Below are 23,588 nucleotides of genomic sequence, written 5' to 3'. Positions count from 1 at the left end.
CGGTCCGGGAAGATCCCACATGCCGCAGAGCGGGGCTGGGCCCGTGAGCCATGGCCGCTGAGCCTGTGCCTCTGGAGCCTGTGCTCCACAACAGTGAGAGGCCCGTGTACCACAAAAACAAACAAACAAACAAAAAACAAACAAAAAAAACAAGCATACTAGATGGAGCTCCCAGGGGTGGAATCAGAAAATCCAAACAAACACTAACAAAAGGAAGACAAATGACAGAGAAGACCAGAATTTCTTGAAAACACAGTCACTTAAGAGTCAATTGGTAACTGCTTTAAAACTTCAACGGAGAATACAGAAGTTAAGCTAATAAACACTGTTTTGGAGCAACCAAGTTTTCAAAACATTACTTCCTAACTGATGGAAAATCTATGAAAAAATAGAAATGAACCTTCAAGGTTTATAAATAAACCTAAGTAAACCTCTCAAACACATTCACTTAGACGTGTTCTTTCTGTAATAACTTTCAAACAGCTTTAAAATGACAAAGAGCTATGCTACAAATATCTTTTTCTGGACTTTATGAAAAGCACTGACTTAACCAAAATCTATTTGGACAAGCAAGTCTGCCATACATTCAAGGAAAGAAATGGTTGCTTGATATTTGAACACTGACCAAAATGATAACTGAATTAAAACACAGAGAGCACAAATAAGGTATAGTAAATGAGAAATCTGAAAAAGTATACATACATATATATGTGGCCGAATCACTTTGCTGTACACCTGAAACTAACACAACATTGTAAATCAACTGGACTTCAATAAAAAAAAAAAAAGAACCATCAAACCAGTTTTTGAAAAGTTAAAACAAAAATCTCATTTATGTATATGAGAAATGGGTCAGTGGACACATTCCCACAGGTGGAAAGACGAGGCTACTTACCGACCATGGCACTGACCTCCCCGGCCATGAGCGTCTCCACAGTGTGGTTGTACAGGTTCACGTCAATGATGCCTTTCCGGATGGTCTCTCCGACTTTGGCCCCCAGTAACACCGAACCGGTGGTTTCAAAGATTGAAGCCAGGATGCAGGCCTGCCTCAGGGTCACCACGCCCGAGCCCACGGCGGTACCAAACGAATTGGCAACATCATTGGCACCCACGGAAAATGCCAAGATAAAAGCTATGAAAAAACCCAAGATGACCATCCACAGATACTCATCTGCGGCCATTTTGGAAAGGGGGTTCCGGGTACTTTTCTTTTGCAGAAGTATTTGAAAGGTGCCGAGCTTGAGGTTCAAACGTCGTCAGGCCGAGAGTTCTCGTAAACAATGAGTCTGCGCTGGAAAGTGCCGGATGATGCTGGAGCTGCACAAACTGCTAGCTGCTGGCTTTCAAACTACTGTCAGGACAGTTCATTGGGTTGTGTTCAGTCAGCGGTAAAACACATTCCATATTTTCCTTCCCAGTCTGGGGAAGCTGTGAGATCTCCCCCTGTAACAGGAAGGAGACAAAAGAGATCAATTACCCTGAGGAACCGGTGACAACAGTTTGTTCTTTCAGAAAGAAATGTTTGGAAACTGCTGATAGGATCTCACGCTGGCATGTGGCAGATCTGACCGTAAAGCAACGCAAGGAAGATGATAATCAGGCTACCTGCCCAGCCCACCCCCGGAAAAGCTGATTCTAGAGCGTCCCAGGGTGAAGCTGCTTTATGATCACAGGTAGGACGTCTTAAGAGGATACATTTTTATGCAATTTGAAAAATATATGCGGTCTTTATTTTAGAAAGAAAAAACTGCCTTGGATGAGCAAAAGATAAGGAAACGAGAAATTCAGAGTTACCGCGTTCCTCAAATACGTGGACCGCGCCTGGAACAGGATGACCCGATGTGGCTGTGACACCGTGGGGTGTGGCAACTGTCTACCTGACCACTTGCACACCCTGAGCTTGGCAGACCCGGGTCAGACACGAAGTGACTCCTTCAAAAGGTGACAGGGTGGGAACTGAAGGGGCTCCCGGGGGACAGGGAAGCTGGAGCGAAGCGACCCTGTCAGAGCAAGAAGCAGATCAGGTCACTACGCCCTGTTTCCCACCTCGCTCGGGGAACAGTCAGAGGCCTGACCATGGCCTGGGAGGCCCTCCCAGATCTCCGTGGGGCTCCCCCACCAGATCTCCTCGGGGGTCCCCCACCAGATCTCCTCGGGGGTCCCCCACCAGATCTCCTCGGGGCTCCCCCACCAGATCTCCTCGGGCTCCCCCACCAAATCTCCTCGGGCTCCCCCACCAGATCTCCTCGGGCTCCTCCCCCACCAGATCTCGGTGCTCCCCGACCAGATCTCATCGGGATCCTCCCCCACTAGATCTCGGGGCTCCCCACCAGGTCTTCTCGGGGCGCCTCCCCAGATCTCCTCAGGCCTCCCCACCAGATCTCCTCGGGGCTCCCCAACCAGATCTCCTCAGGCTCCCCCACCAGATCTCCTCGGGCTCCCCGCCTGACCTCCTCGGGCTGCCCCCCCAACCCCGCCCGGGCTCACTGACCTCAGCCCCTGCCCACCCCCTCCCCTCACTGGCTCGCTCACCTCAGGCCCTTTGTACCTTCTGGTCCCTCTGCCAGAAACAGCCTGTCTGATGGCTGCACAGCTCATCACCTGCTCCAAGTCCCTCTCTGCCCAGATGTCACCAGAGCAGCCCTCCCTGACCCTGTCGAAGAGCACCCCCCATGCCATTATCCCTCCCTCTCACCTGACCTTTTGTCTTTTCTACTGACCACCTCATTCATTCATTCACTCACTCACTCCTGTCCGGCCCCTCACGGGACGCAAGGACTTTGCTGTGTCTCCAGCACACAGACTAGCGCCTGGCACGGGGTAAGCCCTAATCAAGTTGTTGAATAAGTGAAGAAAGAAGCTATTAAACAAATGAAATAACTCTTGCATAGGCTTCCTCCTGGGATGAAGATGTGACATCACAGAATTAATACATATGTGAAGTAAAAAGGTCACTAAAAGCCTCAGAACGGTGGTGTTCTATTATTATATGGTCAAAGTACCACATCTGTGTAGTTCCTTTGAGCGGTTCTAGGCATCGGGAATGGTGCCCATAAATGCTAACTGAACTGAATGAAACAGGCTCATACACCACGTCATACACAACATAATGATCAATCAACATCAAGGTTATTTAGAGGGAAAAGAGCAGGACATAAAATTTATGTACCTGTGATTGTGGCAACGTTAAAAGGCATATGAAAGACCAAAAGGTAATCACTAAAATTGTAACAGTGGTTGAGTTTAAGAAGCAGTGTCAGAGATCATTTTTTCCTTTCCTCCAAAAACTGTATACCATGGTGATGTGCTTTTCAAATTAAAATAATACATAAAAAACAAATCAATAAACGTATATTGAGAACCATCTTTTTAAAAAATATAATTCACTAAAATGTGGTGAGTACACGTGCTGGGAGGGCAGTGTAGGCAATGCTACAAGGCACACGATGAAATAAAAAATGTGCCCTGACCACCTTCTCATTTTCTAAGCTTCGTGGTCCACGCAATTCTGGAGATTCTGGGCCCGACGGAGACGCGGGAAAAGACCACTCTAAAGGCAAGAGACAACGTTCTATAAATGAAAATACAAAATTAAACCATTCTGGACCAATATCATCTATCTTAAAATATAAGAGAATTCTAGATGAAAGTTCATCTGTCAGGTTAGGTGGCACAGAGGGCCAACAAGGACAATGCCCAACAGATATTTACTGCAGGCCCCCGCCTGCCCATCACGAGGAAGATGCTGAGTGATGATGGACGGGGTCCTGCACGTGCGGCGCTCCCCTCCAGGGAGGGAAACAGATGCTCATGGACAAACACACGTCAGACCATCAGCTGCAGCCGATGCTGCGGAAGCAGGAGGCTCTCGCTGCACGTGTGGCATCACGAGCACATGATGGGGGCACGGCCTGGTCTGCGCGGGCAGGAGAGGGTCCCCTGCCATCTAAGGACGGGGGGTCAACCTGCGACTGGGGGAGGCATTCCAGGCGGTTCCCAGCTGGGAAGGAGCGGGATGAGGGGAGGGGACCGGTGGCAGCCGGGGTGAGGGGCCCACGGTGGAAGCTGAGCTGGACCATATTAAAGACTGTGGTCACCGACTAACAACAGGGGGCGCTGAAAGGGTGCTGTCATGCTCAGACCCTCCTTCTGGGAGGCCCCCTGGCCACAGTGGGAAGAGAGAACAGGATGGAGGCCGGGGTGGATGTGGGGAGACTGCCTACGAGGCCCCTGCTCGGCACAGATGGGGTGTCCTGGGCCCAGGGCAGGGGTGGTGACAGGGGAAGAGAAGTGATGCAAAGAAGCCAACCATGGCGTTGGCTTGTCAACAGCGGTGGAGAGAGGAGAGCTGGCGCCTACCTGTGGAGCTGGGCTGAAAAGTCACTGAGCAGGGTGTGTTTTCCCTTCTGCACTGTACTTGGTTTTGTTTGTCAGTGGCAGGATGGTGTCTGAGCACAGCTCGTGGCTGGACACGGCACACACAGGGGTGAAGGCAGCTCAGCAGCGATGCCCTCAGCCCAGCTTTGCTTGGAGTGAGGCTTCTCATTGTCTTTATGGTCCCCCTGGCACCATTTCAGAGCAGGGATTCCCTCTCCTACTTAGATGACCTTAGATAACTTATCTCCACAACTGTGTCTATGTTTTCTCCTTCACACTCAAACCCTCAGCCAACCGGCTGAAGTGCAAAAGCAGCTGGTTGAGGAGAAAAGCTTTTGCCCCTTTTCTGAGCCCAGATGATTTCTATCTTGCATGATATTTACCCGGCCAGTTTCTTATTGCAAGTACCAACACCCTGACTTTCTCCATTGATTTTTATCAAATGTGAGCAAAATACAGAGCTTAAATAACCACACAATCTGCTCTATGGAAAAAGACAGCAACGCTGCTGAGACCGAGCCCTCGGCGGGCCAGAGGACCACCGTGCAGGAGGCCACGGTGGAAGCTTGCCAAGAACACGGCCCAAATTCAGAGCGGCTGAGGCCCGACCAGGACGCCGTCGGGGAGCGCTGGTGTCTGAAAGTAGGATTTTGAAGGGAGGCGATCACATCAGTGGGGAAATCTGACTTATTCAATAAATGATGCTGGGACAACGTGCTAGCTGCTAACTATCTGGAAGGGAAGAAAAAAGTGAGACCCCTACCTCACACCAAGTTAAAGATGGAAAGAATCAACACATGTGAGTTCACGGGGATCCTGCAGCTGGAGACAGAGGAGTCTGAGGTGTGGAAGCATCACTTGGAAATGCCTCTTCTCGTCCTCAGCAATGGTTCTCAACAAGGGGCACTGCTGTTTGGAACCTCCAGCAAATGCCTTGTTCCTTCTAACTCTCCTAGGAGGGCTTTTCTGAAAAAGGTCAGGACGAGGTGGGGGGAGGTTGGAACAAGCTTCCTCTTTCCCTCTCCTTCCCCGAGTGTGAAAGCCCCTACGTGGTCAGGATTCACAGGACTGAACGTTACGAGACAGTCGTCAATTTTCAGATGCCGTCAACCTCCTGCACTGGAAGAACAGAGCCCTTCAACGGTTTGACTTATTGCAGGAGGTACTGAGGGTCTCATAAGCTGTGTCCGAAACGCGCCCTGCTCACAAGATCCTGTCTTTCCTCAGAGGCTTCTGAACAAGCTGCTCGGCTCGGCTCTGCTGCCCTCGTGTCTAGGCCTTCAGCTCTGAATGAGCCCTCCTCAGGGATCCTGAGCTGGGGCTTATAGATTCTCTACTTCCACGAGCATCTGCCTCAACTCTCCCTAACACCCTCTTCTCCACCCTAGAAACAGGAATGTTAAAGGAAGGGTGAAAACAAACGTTCTCAGGATATTTCTAGTCACGTTTGTATGCTGTTTAAAACAGCAATGTTGCTGAGTTGTAGCACTTAATAGACATTTGTGCACAGAGGAGCTTGGGTGGGAGGGTCCTGCTCTGAAACGCTGCCAAAGGCGACACCCGAGGAGGCCCCTGACCCTTCCAGCAAAGGTGCTGCTCCAGCCCCCCTCCCCCCTGCACACCCCTCCCCCCAGCCTGGGGTCTAACCATCTCCCCAGTCCGGCTACCAGCCCCAGACAACCAGGTCGGTGGCAGACTGTGGCCTGTTCAGGAGCTCAGACCCACGCAGAAAAGAATCCCAAAGATGACTTTTGGCTTTTTCCCCAAGCACACACCTATTTTCATCAATTCATGTGCCAATTTCAAACTCAGCTTTTTAAAGAACACCTCTCATCCTGAAGGATGCTTGCCGAGCTGCCCTTACATTTCACCCAATAACTTCGCAGTTCTTCTCCTGTCCCTATGATGCAGAAGGAATTCAATACATCTATAAAATGTCTTCTTTCCTGGGTCTGCTAGGAAACAGTGTAAGTAGGGCAAGGTCCTACTTGATGAGGCTTAATCTCATTTACTGACATGAGCTGAGTAATAATTGATAGCTGCTTACATCCTCCAGCTTGATACACGCTAAAGCAGATACGAGGAGGGCATCCACTGTGCTGCTTCTGGGCTGCGCGGCTCTTTTCCCTGCCACTCACGGGCCACAGCCAGGCCAGGCCCCCCCTTTGACAGATGACGGGAAAGAGCCAGGTCCCCCATGCAGAGAACCTGGGGCTCTGAAGTTATTTTCCAACACCTCCCCTGAGGCCCAAGTGCTTCACACACACCCTCTGAAAATGTACCACCTGCTCTCCCGGAAACCGGGGCTGGAACTTGAATTCTGACACTTAAGTCGAAATATCTCTTCAGGGGCACGATGTAAAGTCCAGTAACCCTCTGCTACATGTGGGTGAGCCTGACTAGTAAGACAAAGAACTACTAGCTTTTCCTGGTAATATTTAAATAAAACGGAAGATTCACTTTTGGAATCTTATGACTTGCGGAGAACAGTACAGCAGAAACATTTTTCTTTCACCATTCAGGATGTAGATCTTGTCATAAGGAGTTTCTATTAACAACATCATTCTTTTTTTTTTTTTTTAACATCTTCATTGGGGTACAACTGCTCCACAATGGTGTGTTAGCTTCTGCCTACAGCATCATTCTTGAATAGCTCACAGAAACATCGACTGCAAACGCTTAAATGTTAAAAAGACAGTTTAAAAAGTAATAGTATATTTAGGGTAGAAAACGTTGAGTTTCATATTTTCACACGAATGATAAAAAATGGAAACATTACTAGAATGGGTCTGAAACTGGCCTCTGCCCCCTTTAAACAGCATATTCACAGATAAGCGGAGCGGCCCTGGGAGCAGAGGTGCCTGGAGAAAGGCAGGTGGATGCTGTTCTGATGACGGCAGAGGCAGGGGGACGGGCAGAGGGGACGAGGAGGGGAGAAGAGGGAGAAAATGACGTCAGAAGGCAAGGTGACAACGCAGCCAGAGGTCAGGCACCACCTGGAACAGGGGTTTGGAGGCAGAGGATGCAGATAACAGAGGCAGGAGAAGCAGGTGTCCTCGCTGGGGACTGAGCACGGACACAGAGCCTGGAAACAATGACGTACGACGTGCAAAGTGAACGACGCGGGACTTCCCTGGTGGCGCAGTGGCTAAGCCTCCGCGCTCCCAATGCAGGGGGCCCGGGTTCCATCCCTGGTCGGGGAACTGGATCCTGCAGGCATGCCGCAACTAAGAAGCCCGCCTGCTGCAGCTAAGACCCAGTGCAACCAAATAAATTAAAAAAAAAAAAAAGGGAACGACGCAAACTGGAACAGAAGTGGCCTGGACATCAGCCAACAGATGCGGCCCCTGCCCAGCCCTGTGTGTCCTTCGCCTCCTCCTTTTCTCTCTGCTGTTAGAAAAGAGCATATGTTTCTCCTGCCCGGAGAAGGGGAAAGAGCACAGGGCCAGTCAGGGCCCCGGGTCCATGCCACTCCAGCCTCCTCCTGGCTCCACAGCCCTGGGCAAGTCATATCAATGCCTCATCTGAAAAGTGGGAAGAACGGCACACAGCATGGTGGTGGGTGAAGGCCCCCAGCTCAGCGCCAGGGATCCACACATGGCGACCTGCCGTTACCGGCAGATAAAGCCCTGGGCAATGGTCAGGAAACCTGAAGCCCAAGCCTGGCGCTGCTACTAACTAGCAACGTGACCATGGGTAAGTCCTGTCTCACCATCTGCTAACGGGGACAGGAATAGCAAATCTAATGCATGCAAAGTGTTTTGTAAGTTGCGGGTAGCCTCAGGCAACCTGAAGTTATGGTATCACTGTAGTCACAGGAATTGTAACACAGTGAGGTTCCCAAATCCTTCTAGAAGGATCTTTCTGACTCGTATGCCTCCGTCTCCCTCCAGTGCGGCTCTTCTTCCTCGATGTACCGACTCTGGCCTTGTCTTTGCTTGAAGACTGACATACACTGTAAGGTGCAGGAACTTCTTTGAGGGGAGGAAGGAGGCGAAGAGGTAGAGAAAAAAACACCCTAAAAGGTACTAAGAGAAAAAATCCACACAAAATGGTAAAGCCACTTTGGAAAACAATTTGGTGGTTTCTTATACAATACAGCATACAAGCCAGCAATCCCATTCTGAGGTGTATTTACCCAAGAGAAATGGAAACACACGTCTACACAGGAAACTTCCTGTTCTCTCTCTTGCGTATGGTGGTGGTTATACTACTATGCATGTGTGTCAAAACTCATGGAACTGTACACTTACAGCTGGTGGGCTTGACTGTATATAAATTATGCCTCAATCAAGCGATTAGAAAATAACACTGGAATATATAAATAGGTGAGGTGATGGGTGCACTAACTGACGAGATGACAAGAATCCTTTTGCAATGTAGATGTACAGATACATATCAAATCATCACGGAGTACACTTTATTTTTTTTGCGGTATGCGGGCCTCTCTCTGCTGTGGCCTCTCCCGTTGTGGAGCACAGGCTCCGGACGCGCAGGCTCAGCGGCCATGGCTCACGGGCCCAGCCGCTCCGCAGCACGTGGGATCCTCCCGGACCGGGGCACAAACCCGTGTCCCCCGCATCGACAGGCGGACTCTCAACCACTGCGCCACCAGGGAAGCCCGACACTTTAAATTGTAACATTTAAATGGTAGTATCTTACCATTTTATTTGTCAATTATATCTCAACAGAGCTGAGGAAAAAAAGAAGGAAAACGACAGGGTCATCTTTGATATTTTCCCTTCCTGTACTGCCACACTGTCCCCCCAACCCCCAAGTCCCCTAGGATAAGGTACAAAAGTTATTAAATAGTTAAAAACAGAAAGAAAGAGCCACTCCCTTACCTGAGGAAAGAAGGAACATTCCACTCAGACACAGTAAAACCAGCCAGTGCAACCAATGGAGCCAGGGGTCAGGGACAGGCTGTCACCCTTGCTCCAAACAATGGTGTCGAGAAGCAAAAAGCACACCAGATCAGAGGAGGACGCTGCACTGCACAGGGAAAGGCCCACAGAAAGGGACTCACACAGAAAAGTCTCTGGCTTTTCTGAGGCCAGAGACGAGAGAGGAAGGCCTGCTGCTGGGAGAGCCTACTGACCGCCCTTCAAGATGGGCACTTAGTGCTTCCACAGAGAAGAGAACAGCCGGCCTTCCCGTGGAGGTAAGTCTCCATCAGTTCCGTAGGACCCAAAAAGAGGTACCCTTCGAGAGCATTCAAGGTTAGGGCAAATATAAGCATTTCAGCTGAAAATCACTTCTGTGGAGGGCCACAGACTGCAGGTACTTTAAATCTGAACTTGTGGACATCTCACGTACCAAAGCTTCCAGGAGGTCAGTTACAGTAGATGAGCGCATGAGATAATAAAAGTGTCACCTTGTTTGCAACTCCAATACCAAACTCGAAAATCAGTCCAGTAATGTCATCTCCCCAAAGTACAGTCAGAAATGATTTACACAGTTCTGAGCAACGGTGTTTATTTTCATATGAGGAATGGTGCTTGTACGCTTGCCAGGCTGGGCCAGAGGCAGGGCCATCCCGGTCCTCTACCTTGAAGGAGGAGGACTCAGGTAGGGAAGGGGTGTTCTTTATGACATCAGTCTCAAAAGTTCAAGAAAACAAGTAAATAATTTAAAATGTGAATAAACACTCATGTACAAAGATGTTTATTAACAGGGTCATTTATAATGATCATGAAAAAGAGGAAACCACCTAACTGTCCCCGGACAGGAGAATGGCTGCAGAAACATGGGTGACTTCTAAAGATGAAATATTATGGAGTCACTAAAATGGTGTTAACTTGAGAGTTTTACATGACATCGGAACATAGTAATAATCCTAAGTGAAAAATCCGTAAACAAAATGGCCTGGGCCATATTTCAACCATGTTTAAGAATGCACCGGGGGTTTCCCTGGTGGCGCAGTGGTTGAGAGTCCGCCTGCCAATGCAGCGGACACGGGTTCGTGCCCCGGTCCGGGAGGATCCCACATGCCGCGGAGCGGCTGGGCCCATGAGCCATGGCCGCTGAGCCTGCACGTCCGGAGCTAAGGGACTAAAGAAACAGGCCCAATAAGAGCAACTCTCTCTAGGTGTTCTTTACATTTTTTGATATTATGAAAACTGTTTACAATGAGCAATTACTACTTTCATCAATTAAAAAAAAAAACCTTCAAACACTACAAAGAAAAGTACTTTTTTTTAAAAGTTAGGCATGTACAACCAAAATATGCTTAGTTTTTCCTAGTAAAGAAAATGAATTTCATATGAATCTGTCTGTTTTCAGCCTAGGCCTCTCAGACAATTCTTTCTTCCTTACAACCCACAACTTAAGATGCAGAATACGTCTTCTGTTCTCTTCATTTATCTTATCTTTGTTTTTCACTTTCAAGGCTGTCCCTTCGTTCTGGTGTCTGAGCCCTCGGTGAATAGGTCTCTGCATGGTTTGGGGCCTCGATGTGCAGGAGTCTGAAGGTTCCTCCTCGGTCACACTTGCTCTTTCTCTGGATTCTTTCTTCATCCTTCTCATGCTCCTCTGGAGGTTTTGGCCATCAGGACTGAACTTAACCCAAAGAATAAAGCAATTTCCTGATGGTCCAAGTACTTCACAGTAGTTGAGGGGAGGAAGGAGGCGAAGAAACAACCTATGATTAACTCTTTTAGCCTATCTTGGTTCACAGAATTAGAGAATCATAAAACATTCGAACTGAAGGGACTTTTAGTTTACAAGAAACAACCTATGATTAACTCTTTTAGCCTGTCTTGGTTCACAGAATTAGAGAATCATAAAACATTCGAACTGAAGGGACTTTTAGAAGTTATCTATTCCAATTTTGGTCCTTCTGAAGATGTGACTGTCCTGAGAGTACAGGTTGTGATTGCCCACTTACTGTGTAGGCGGCGCTCAAACGAAACCCGTGTGAAGGCAGCAGAAGTGATGCCCCTGGCTGACATGCATCGGGCTTTCTTAATGACACTACTCCTGACCCCGGGGGGTGGGATACCTTGAGGTCCTGGCCTCAGCCAGGGGTGGGAGGCAGAGACCATGGGGAAAGAGCAGAGGGTGATAAAGAGAGCGGGCTACCAAGAAGGCTGCAGAGCCTGCACCCTGGAACGTTTTCAGGGTCAGCTGATGTCTCAAGTGCTGTCCAGCTCCATTATTTTACATCATCCAGAGACCACAGGACCGGGAAGAGGCAGTTTAGCCTGGAACTATGAACCACAGGATTGTCCTGTGGGGAGAGGGAGTGGAAATTTCTGACCCTCTCCTGAGCAGTGCAGTCAACGGCCTTCATGAATTTATGGAACATGAACAAACTTATTTTGGTCCTCTAGCTACAGTTTCCACTGCAGAGCCTGTGGGCTCAGCTCTTCTGTACCAGGCCTCATTCCGGATATATTCACTCTCCCTCCTGCATTTTTGTCATTCTGACATTTAAATGTCTTGTTGGCTCATAAAGCGTGTGTGTTATTCAGATGTTTTCCACACAGCCTTTTGCTCCCTGGGAAGGCACTGTCTAAACCTAGTCAGTAAAAATATTTTTTAAAGGATGAAGAAATAAAAGCAAAATTAATTCAAATGAATTACAAGTTAAAGGAGTTAGGATGATTTGGCCAGAAGAAGGGAAGATTTAGGAGGTCCTACATGACTTACATGAAAAATATTTCTTAGAAACGGAAAGACGGCCTCAGGAGGCATAAGTGTTAGTTTCCTGGAGGTGTTCAAATGGGATCTGAATGACTGAGTGGTGGGTTAGAGCAACAGAGCCCCTACCTATTATTTCCATTTTAAACGGATAATTCAGTGATTCCATGAAAAGGTTACCAAAAGGAAATACATTATCAGCCACTCTTTACCCAGTTGGAGATACAGCAAACACTCTTTCCAACGACAGGTGAATAGATAAACAAGATGTGGCACATACATACAATGGAATATTACTCAGCCATAAAAAGGAACGAAATTGGGTCATTTGTAGACACGTGGATGGACCTAGAGTCTGTCATGCAGAGTGAAGTAAGCCAGAAAGAGAAAAGCAAGTATCGTATATTAATGCATACATGTGGAACCTAGAAAAATGGTACAGACGAACCCATTTGCAGGGCAGGAATAGAGACGTAGACGTAGAGGACGGACATGTGAACACAGAGGGGGAAGGGGACGGTGAGACGAATTAGGAGATTAGGTTTGACATAAATACACTACCATGTGTAAGTAAAATAGATAGCTAGTGGGAATCTGCTGTATAGCACAGGGAGCTCAGCTCAGGGCTCTGTGACGACCGAGAGGGTGGGATGGGGGCTAGGGGGTGGGAGGGAGGTCCAAGAAGGAGACGATATAGGTATACATAGAGCTGATTCACTTTGTTATACAGCAGAAACTAACACAACACTGTAAAGCAATTATACCCCAATTAAAAAAAAAAAAGTCTTTCATTGTAGTAAGAAAAACTACGCTCAGGAGGAAAAAACTTTGTAACTGAATGGGTTGCCACACACTGCAATAAGCTCCCACTGGAAATGTGGAATTACTTGCAGTGAAGATTTGAAAAATAGATTATTACCATCTTGCAGAGTGTTTTAGGTGCAATAGTGCTTGAAAGGCAGGGACTAGAATAGCTGAGCTTTACACATTTTCTCCCACTCCAAGACAGAAGTGGCTCCTGAGCGTTTTTCCCTTTCTGTAGGCACTATAGACAGATTCCCTCCAAATATTCTAGGTAAAGTTTTTTCTTCACTCATAACCAAAAATAGATGCATTTTCACGAACAAACCACTTAACATCCCTTCTATCAACTGGCAAACCTAGGATCACTTGTTCCAGTTCTGTGCCCTGAAGTGTTGGGCTGCTTGGCTAAGTTCCAGGAACTATATTAGGGAAATACTTTCCCTTCAGCCACAGTTTAAAATGGAACTATGTATATAAATAGATATCTTGGTTCTTACATATTTATTTGCTAATTCTGTTCCAAGTATAATGGAAGCTCAATAAAAATGTGAATGACACAAAAACATTGATTCCTGATACCACTACGTATTATTTCTATTAATGGAACATTAGTATAAATAGAAGAGTTGATAGATGAAGATTATTATCTTAAGTATTCTCCATGCTCAACTTATAGCCCCATATTTCTTGTTCTCATTCCAGAGGTTCTTAAGCAATAGTTCTTAGGCAGCAGAAGCAAGAGAGGACAGATAACTATTAAAATGATTTAGTCGGACTTTTTGTGATGTAGCAAAGTCTGTTCAAGGCTCTGAAGTGCCTCATCAGAAGGCTGCAAACGATTCACTTCCACCATCAAGTGCAAAATACAGTGTAAGCAGCCTGAACAAGGCAATAAGGCCATAAATCGTTCATCTGGTTGGTAAGTCAGGTGAAAATTTAGCAGTTCTTCATATCTCTGAGACTATGAAATTAAAGTCTTGTTACTAAATTAAGAAACCAGAAGCATTTACTTGATATCACCTTCAAAGAACCACGGAGACAGAAGTTAAAAAATATAAGAGAGATAAGACAGCTTATAAGGTTTCTTTGAAAATTATTTCCCAATTCTGAGAATGCTCTCGGCACTTCATTCCTTGTGCATGATTAAGATAAACTTTCTTGGGCAAGTCACTAGCTCCCTTTGCCTCAATTTTTCCTTCAGAAAACTTAGAGCTGGGGAGGATGCTTTGATATGAACATAAAGAGCTTTCTTAAAACAACCAGAAAGCAACCAGATATAAGCTACTCTTTAGTGATGTTTTAAATCAGTTAAGAGAAGAAAAATATGTAATTATACTGTCTTTTATCATTACCTACTTAATTACCTTTACTGGAGTTCGTGTGTGGATTCAAATTGCTGTCTTGTGTCACTTCCTTTCAGCCTAATGAACTTCTTTTAGCATTTCTTGTAAGGCAGATCTGCTAGGAGGGGATTCTCTCAGTTTTCATTTACTTGGGAATGCTTTTATTTTGAAAGACAGCTCTGCAGGATGCAGGACTCTCTCGGCACTTTCACACGTCTTCTCACTGCCTGCGGGCCTCCACTGTTCCTGATGAGACGTCAGCTGTAGTCTTGGTGGGCTTCCCTCATACTCCCCAAGTCACTTCTCCCTTGCTGCTTTCCGATTTTCTCACTTTCAAAATTTTGACTAGAATATGTCTGGGTGTGGATCTCTTTGTGTTTATCCTCGTTGGCGTTTGTTAAGCATTTCGGGTGTGTAGGTTAGTGTTTTTCATCAGCTTGGGGAAGTTGTCAGCCATGACTTCTTCGAGTGTTTCTTCTGCCCCTTTCTCTCTCTTCTGCTTCTGGTATTCCCATTGTGACACTTAACAGTGGGCTATCTTTTTCTGAGGTTCTGTTCATTTTTCTTCATTCTTCTCTCTTTCAGTTCCTCAGACCAGATAATCTCTGTCATTCTATCTTCAAGTTTGCTGATTCCTTCTTCTGACAACTCAAATCCACGGTGCAGCCCCCTAGTGAGTTTTTCATTTTGGCTACTGTACTTTTCCACTTTAAAAAAGTGTTTTAATTGTGGTTAAAATAAACATAAAATTTACCATTTAACCATCTTTAAGTGTATAGCTCAGCGACATTAAGTACATTCACATTATTGTGCAAACATCCCAGTCACCCATCTACGGAACTTTTAATCTCAAACGGAAACTCTGTACCCATTAAACAATACTCTTCCATTCTCCCTGGCAACCACCATTTTACCTTCTGTCTCTATGAATCTGACGACTCTATCATATGAGTGACATCATACAGTATTTGTCTTTTTGTGACGGTCTCCATTTCACTTAGCATAATGTCTTCAAGGTGCACCCAGGCTGTAGTATGTGTCAGAATTTCCTTCCATGTTTTAGGCTGAGTAATAGTCCATTGTATGTATAGACCACATTTTGTTTATCCATTAATCTGCTGATAGACCTCTAGGTTGCTTCTACCTCTTGGCTATTGTGAATAATGCTATTAAAATGGGTGTACAAATACCTCTTCAGGTCCCTGCTTTCAATTCTTTCGGGTATACACCCAGAAGTGGGATTGCTGGGTCGTATGGCGATTCTGGTTTTAATTTTTTGAGGAACTGCCGTACTGTTTTGTACCGCAGCTGCACCACTGTACATTCCCCCCAGCAGTGCACAAAGGTTCCAATTTCTCCACATGCTCACCAACACATTATTTTCTATTTTATTTTGTTTTTTAATAGGGGTGTGAGGTGATATGTCCCCCTGTGATTTTGCTTTTCATTTCCCTAATGATTAGTGATGTTGGGCATCTCTTCATGTGCTTGCTGGCCATCTGTAAATCTTCTTTGGAGAAATGTCTATTTAAGTCCTTTGCCCATTTTTGAACCAGGTTGTTTTTTGCTGTCGTTGTAGGAGTTTTTTACACATTTGTATTTTGGATAATAACCCTTTATCAGATGCATGATTTACAAATGCTTTCTCCCACTCTCTAGGTTGGCTTTTCACTCTACCGATCGTGTCCTTCGATGTGCAGAGCTTTTAATTTTGAGGTCGTCCAGTTTATCTGTCCTTACTTTTGCTGCTTTTGCTTTTGGTGTAGTATCTACATTTGGTTCTTTTTTTTTTATCATTTCCCTCTCTTTAAGGATAGTCTCTATCTATGCGATGAGTCACTGCTCCCACACTTTCCTTTAATTCTTTAAGAATGGTTTCTTTTAGTTTTTGAACTAAGAAAATAAAATAATAGCTTCTTTGAAGTCTTTGTCTGCTAAGTTCAGTAACCGGGCCCCTCCAAAAGCAGTCTCTACTGCCCAGTTTCTCTAACATGTCCCATAATTTTCTGTTGAAAAACGGACATTTTTAGATAATATATTGTAGCAACTCTGGTTACTGGTTACTCCCTCCCCACCAGAGGTTATCTGTTTGTTTGTTTACTTGGCTGGACTAATTCTGTGTAAGTCTGCTTTCCCTACAGGGTACAGCTGTTGATGGCTCTGCTCAGATATTTCTCCCTTTTATATACTTTAGTCTGGCTTGCTAGGGATCACCCATGGGACAGCATAAGACACTTACTGGTCAAAGGTTGTGCTTAAGTCTCCTTAGCTGGTTAGATTTTCACCCTCTACCGTGACGTTTGGGGCTTAGAGACTGCTTTCACAGTTCAGAGAGCAAGGGACGGTGGGAAGGTCTGAATATAAAGGAGCTGCAGAGGAGTTGGAATTATTATGTATCCTGGCTGTGCTGGTGGCCATAAAAACCTGAGCATGTGTAAAACCTCATACCACTGAACACCAGAAAAAGCGAACTTTACTGTATGTAAATTTTTAAGTGACTGGATTTGCCTTTTAAGAAAAGATACCTCGACACCTGTACTGCTCTTACACAGCTGAATACAATGTGATCACTTGGGTTCTTAAAAGTTCAGTACTTAATAATTAATAGGGGGACAGAAAACAAAATCTTTCTTATTATACTATTGCCTACTGGGGGTCATTTCTTCTCAGAACACAATACAAACTAAACTTAAAAATCCATAGCCTTCTAATGCTTAATAGTTAGTATGATAAGGTCGAGCTTTTATACCTGACCAAAGAAGTCTCTTCTGGATTAGGTCTCGTCATTTTTCTTCAAGTAAAAATTCTGGATTTCCTTAATTGTTACTGACAAGGCCCACAGAGCCTGAAGACACTGAGACTTAAAGATCCAGAAAAATCAAGCGAATGTATACAAAAGTAGAGATGGCAAAAATCGGGGCTGACAGACGGGGTGCGAGGCTGGACGCGCTGCCTGCCGGGTCCCCAGGGATCCCCAAGTCTGCACAGCAGGCTGAGGCACACAGTGACAGAACAGCTCAGCGAGCCTCTCTTCCCACACCAGCCGCCACTTTAATTTCAGGTCAAGTTGAAAGCAATCCCTCTTTTTTTTTTTTAAACCTTTACGACAGTAGATGAGCTCATTTATAACTCCCAACCACCTCGCTACTCTCATTTTTGCTTTTAATCTTCAGAGTAAAGGCAAAAACAAACAAAACAAAAAGGGAATGAACAAACAAAAAGGAAGAAACTCAGTCCAAATTTTTAAGCCAAGATTCATTCTCTTGCTCTTACAAAAGCCACCCTTTCCCTCGACAGCCACCAGTTTCTTGCCTTTTCTAATGTAGCCTATAGTTTCACAAAATACTTTTATCTGCTTTATCCCTTTTATTTTATTTTATTTTATTTTTTTATAAATTCATTTATTTATTTTTGGCTGTGTTGGGTCTTCGTTGCTGCACGCAGGCTTTCTCTAGTTGCGGCAAGCGGGGGCTACTCTTTGTCGCAGTGCGCGGGCTTCTCGTTGCGGTGGCTTCTCTTGTTGCAGAGCACGGGCTCTAGGCACACGGGCTTCAGCAGTTGTGGCGCACGGGCTTACTTGTTCTGCGGCATGTGGGATCTTCCCAGACTAGGGCTCGAACCTGTGTCCCCTGCATTGGCAGATGGATTTTTAACCATTGCGCCTCCAGGGAAGTCCCTGCTTTACCCCTTTTAAAAAGATGCTCTCTTTCTTCCTTCGTGCCACTCAACTGGCAAAGCCTTCTATTAATCAAACAGTGACCACCTGCTTATTCATCTTGATACACATCTGTGCTCTCGCTGTGTGCGGATAGCTCTGTGTCTCACTGAAGTTGGAACCACTTGGTGGCAAGGATGTGCGTAAGTGGCCTCCACGGTCCTCACTGGGAACAGGGCTCCATCCACTGAGTGTCTGACTATCTGGGTTAAACGGTTCACCCACTGCTCTCTTCCCCTCCCCTGCCCAGCAAAAATGAAGATAAACCCATGGGAGATGTGCCTTTACTTCCTCGGGGAGGCAAGAGTGTGGAGAAGGACTACGAGATTATTCCTACTGTGTAAGTGCAGGAGAAAGAGACAAAGATGATGAAGAAAGGAAAGAGAGGATGAGGAGAAGAATGCTCCTTGTAAGGATAAAAACAGTAGGAAGGGGCTTCCCTAGTGGCACAGTGGTTGAGAGTCCGCCTGCCAATGCAGGGGACACGGGTTCGTGTCCCGGTCTGGGAAGATCCCACATGCCGTGGAGCGGCTGGGCCCGTGAGCCATGGCCGCTGAGCCTGTGCTCCGCAATGGGAGAGGCCACAACAGTGAGAGGCCCGCATACCGCAAAAAAAAGAAAAAAAAAAAAAACAGTAGGAAGGAAACTTGAAAAACCAGCTTTCTCTGTTCTCAGGATTCCAGGAAACACTCCTGATGAGTAACAAAGGTTCTGAACCAAAGACTAGGTCAAAACATGGTTGTACAGGATCCTAGATTCCTTCTGGTTTCTCAAAGCTCTTTGGCTTTAAATTAAGCTTAAGGTATCAGTCCCATTGAAAGTGGATTCAACTGAATCTCAGTCCAGACCTCCATCTTCAAGTGAACGTGGGGACGGATCCACTCATTTGGGCCGAGGCTTAGGAATAGACCGAAATGAGAGGCCCTTTACATAACCATCAAAAGACTTACCCTCTCGACTCACCATACAAAGCGGGTAGAAAGGGAGGTCTCCTGCTTCCGCTCAAGACTTTCTTAAATCAACGGCCACCCGTACCAAAACACCTCCCCAAAACAGCCTTCTGATTAAGGCCACAGGGACATCCTGGCAGCCTGTGGCAGAAGTAGCTAGGACAGCCGGTGCTCTCCTACAGGGCCATCACTCACCTCAGTAAACGCTGCTGAGACACACGCAGATACCACACGGTTAAGTACTGTGGAAACGCTACCCGAGGCCCCCAGCACATGGTTCTACCACCCACTACTATGGATCTATGATCCAGAAGGATGGCCCCTGACAAAACTTAAGTGGGTAATCGTAACACTAGGCACACCATTTTAATGACTTTATAAAATATGCTGGATTCCCCAGCTCCCTGCCTTTGCTCCCCACATAACACTGAACCTGAGACCCTGGCCCATTTGACATTCATGTGAGAGTTCACAGAACCTCCAGAGCACCCAGTAGTGACAGCAGACCCCTGCCGAATGCCCTTCACACTGCAGAATTAACAGGATCAACCTTCACTGGTACCTGCTACACATCAGCCTATGTGGGCCTCTTCCCAAGAAACAAGATCTCAAGTCTCTGCCTTACAGTTTTCCACTGTAAAAATAATATGCATGCATATAAAAATTTTGGTAAATACGGAAAAGGAGAAAGTAAGGCAAGGAACAATGCTCCTAGCCCACCACTGCAAAATGACCATTGTTTCTGTGTACATTTTGCTGTACTAGTTTTATCCACAGGGGTAGGCATTAATTATGTAAGCCACTGGGAGGCCACTGGTGAATTAAATAAAATATAGAAGTCAAAATAAAAATGAGTTACAGGGCTTCCCTGGTGGCACAGTGGTTAAGAATCCTCCTGCCAATGCAGGGGACACGGGTTCGATCCCTGGTCCGGGAAGATCCCACATGCCGCAGAGCAACTAAGCCCATGCACCACAACTACTGAGCCTGTGCTCTAGAGCCCGTGAGCCACAAGTACTGAGCCCCTGTGCCACAACTACTGAAGCCCGTGTGCCTAGAGCCCATGCTCCGCAATGAGAAGCCACCTCAATGAGAAGTCCACGCACCGCAACGAAGAGCAGCCCAGGCTTGCTGCAACTGGAGAAAGCCCGTGCGCAGCAACGAAGACCCAATGCAGCCAAAGATAAATAAATAAATAAATTTATTAAAAAGAAATTAATTACAACAGTTCCTTTTTGAAAAGAAAGTTTTTCATTATTACATAAGTAATATATGCTTGTTGAAGAAAAAAATGTCTAAAATACAGGTAACCAAAAAGCCAGGGGGAGAAACATCATGCATGAGCTCATCTCCTACAGATAACTACTGTTTATATTTGGTGCACTGCGTTCTTTTTTTATGTACATATAAATGCCTTCCTTTTAAAACAGGAATTAAAGCCATTAGCCCATTTAAAAATGCCTTCCATTCAAAAAATGAGGTGATACACGTTTTCTGTAACCTGCTAGTTTTACTCCATGTACATCCAACATCTTCATTTCAAATGGCTGCAGTGTGTTGCATTATATAGCAACACCATAAATTATTTAACCTGTACCTTTTTTGGTTGTCTCTGGGGATCTTTTATGAATTATTAGGTAATTCTTGTGTAGTCTAATAACCAGCTAAGGAGTTTTTTTTTCCTCTCCTTTCAAAGAAGTTAAATTTTTTGACTCAACAACTACCATGAGACAAAGTTAATCCCAAACCACTTAACCACTCTCATTTTTAAAAAAATTTTTTTAATTAATTAATTTACTTTTGGCTGTGTTGGGTCTTTGTTGCTGCACACGGGCTTTCTCTAGGTGTGGCGAGCGGGGAATACTCTTCGTTGCAGTGCACGGGCTTCTCATTGCGGTGGCTTCACTTGTTGCGGAGCATGGGTTCTAGGCGCGCAGGCTTCAGTAGTTGTGGCACGTGGGCTCAGTAGTTGTGGCTCGTGGGCTCTAGAGCGCAGGCTCAGTAGTTGTGGCGCACGGGCTTAGTTGCTCCGCGGCATGTGGGATCTTCCTGGACCAGGGCTCGAACCCGTGTCCCCTGCACTGGCAGGCAGACTCTTAAACCATTGCGCCACCAGGGAAGTCCCACCACTCTCATTTTTAATGACACATCTGAGGACTAGATATGACTGATTTTAGAAACAAAATTACTTTTGCCAGGGCGAAATACCCAAGAAGACTATTTTGTCATTTCTCTTTGCACAGAAATGAAAATAGCCTTTTGCCTGCTACCATGAAGAACCAAATCAAGCAGCCATTTGGATTTCCTCTACTGGATATATAGTTATTGAGAGTTCAGGGGTTTTAAAGACAGTATTTTCTATTCAGAGACTGATACAGGGCGTTAGAAGTCAGTCGTCTCTGCTCTCTGAATCACTAAGACAAACCTGTCCTCTCTGTGTGCAACCACCACAGGGACCAGGTCTCACATACTCTGTGCGTAGATGTAGAACGTGACAGCACACGCGGCCTCATGTCTGAGAAGTCAGGTTTTTCCAACATAACGAGGTCTGAAGACTCAGTGACAGCCTTGGAATACTCACCTGCCACCTTCACCCTCTGTCTCCCATGACAAGGCAAACAAGTCTGCACCAGACTGCCCTCACTTGAAGGAATGTTGAATACTCTGCAAATGTGTGATAAAGAGCAGCTATGAAAGCTAAGGATGCCACTATCCCAGTTCTCAGCGCTGAGCTCTGAGGGCCTCAGAGCCTGGCTAAGGCAGGACGTGGCCTCTCTGGGGACAACAGTGTGATCCAGGTGTGACACTTTCTAGGCAACACTGGCAAAACATGTCCTCAGAGAACCCTTTCTTCACTCTGATCACAGGAAGCTCAGATTGTCCTAAACGCTATACAAAGTGTAACAGACACACTCTCCGTAGTTTGTTTTCAACCCCAGACAACTCCTTCAAGCAAAAGTACAAAGGAAAAATACACAAAAGGGCAAAGACAACTAAATTAAGATGAATTTTTTTTTTTTTTTTTTGCGGTACGCGGGCCTCTCACTGTTGTGGCCTCTCCCGTTGCGGAGCACAGCCTCCGGATGCGCAGGCTCAGCGGCCATGCCTCACGGGCCCAGCCGCTCCGCGGCGTGTGGGATCTTCCCAGACTGGGGCACGAACCCGCGTCCCCTGCATCGGCAGGCGGACTCCCAACCACTGCGCCACCAGGGAAGCCCAAGATGCATTTTTATTATGTGCAAAATGGGGGGCTGCGGGGGGAGGAGAGGGACTCTTAGGAATAAGTACCTGGGCTGGGGAGGGTCAGAACTGCCAGCTGCCCGATTCGAGATCATTAATTACATGGGCAAGGGCGGCGCACCTGTGGCCTTGGACGGTGCAACAGAATAATTCACTAGGTATTTGTGTTAAGTGCCTACTAGGTGTCCCGTTGGTTGTCTGCTGCGGATACAAAACAACAGGATAAACAGGCCCCTATCCTCCGGCTCTAAGGGAGACCCACTACCACAATATATTTAGGTCCCCCTGTCCCCAGCTTCCAGGTGGCAGGTGGAACTCCCCGTGCAGGCACGAGGGGATGGCATCCTGCAGGCAGAAGGGACAGAGTTGGGAAGAGGGGCTGGCATCACACTGCCCCGTCCCCACGCTTCTTCTGAAATGGGGAAGAGTCCCCCCTGAAATGGGGACTGTCACAGCAGTCTGTGGCACAGAGGGGTCATGGGCCAACATCAAGGGGCTCCCCATTTTCACCGCTGCCCAAACTTGCCCCCAGGTGGCTGCTGAGAAGTCACACGGGGAGCAGACCGTCTATCTAATGACACTGTGACAGAGCAAAAGCAGGAGATAAAACACAGTATGACTTCTATCACAACATCTCATCTGTTCCTCATCTGAAACGGGCACTGTCTTAACTACTGAGTTCAGAAAAGTAATTGCAAAATTATCCTGGGTAATTATTAGTCTTCTCTCAGTGACAGAGGAAATCCAGCGCAAAGTCAGGGCTAGAGGGGCTTTGACAGGTCATTTAACTCCTGACTTCAGACAGAATATTGAAAACACTGCAGACAAATATAAACCCATTTTTAGATGACTTCAGGAAAATCGTTCACATTTTCCAGTACCCAAGTTCCCCATTTTGTAATACTCGTCTTTGTACCTCATCTAGTGGTCCTCCAACTTTATCCGAATCACTTGGGGGGCTAGCTAAAACCAGATTGCTGGGTCCCACCCGCACAGTTTCTGAATCAACAGGTCTTGGGTGGGGCCTGAGAATGTGCATTTCTCACAAGCTCCCAGGTGGTACTGATGCTGAGGGTACTAGGACCACACATTGAGGACCACGGTTCTAACTGAACCCTTACTGGACCGAACCCTTACATCCTCAACAGAACTGGATACTAGCTGGCCATCGTCCCCTGGTCCAGAGGCACACAGACACTGGAATAACAATCCAAGAGTCCCCTGGTCATTTTTTTCCCTTCAGCCTAAATAACAGAAGTTCCCTAACATCTTATTAGAGGCATCATTTTCCAACCCTTTAATCATTTGTGAGGTTTTCTGTTGGGATCTCTCCAAGTCCCTTTTAGTTGTGGAGCCGTGAACTAGACCCGGAACCTTAGTCAGAGATGGGATGAGGTTGAGTATAAAGGGAAAATGACTCACAGATTCATACCACATCCTCCTTTTATTAACCTCCAATACCCGAGCTTGCCTTGTTAGCTCCCTCTGATTCCTGCCCTTCTGACACCGTTACAG

General features: G+C 46.4%; 1 protein-coding gene across 5 annotated transcripts in view; it reads right to left on the bottom strand.

The window, feature by feature from the left end:
- SLC20A2 (solute carrier family 20 member 2) overlaps nt 1-23,588 on the bottom strand; it is a 104,749-nt gene that overhangs the window by 47,237 nt on the left and 33,924 nt on the right. For all 5 annotated transcript variants that reach the window (XM_079909450.1, XM_079909452.1, XM_079909451.1 and 2 more), the window contains one exon: nt 896-1,446. In XM_079909450.1, coding sequence (XP_079765576.1) covers nt 896-1,184 — 289 coding nt within the window. In that variant the 5' untranslated portion in view covers nt 1,185-1,446. The remainder of the gene's footprint in view (nt 1-895; nt 1,447-23,588) is intronic.

This window comes from Stenella coeruleoalba, assembly GCF_951394435.1.
Source record: "Stenella coeruleoalba genome assembly, chromosome: 21".
Classification (NCBI taxonomy): domain Eukaryota; kingdom Metazoa; phylum Chordata; class Mammalia; order Artiodactyla; family Delphinidae; genus Stenella; species Stenella coeruleoalba.
Note: the sequence above shows the minus strand (reverse complement) of the source record. Positions and strands in the feature narration are given on the sequence as shown.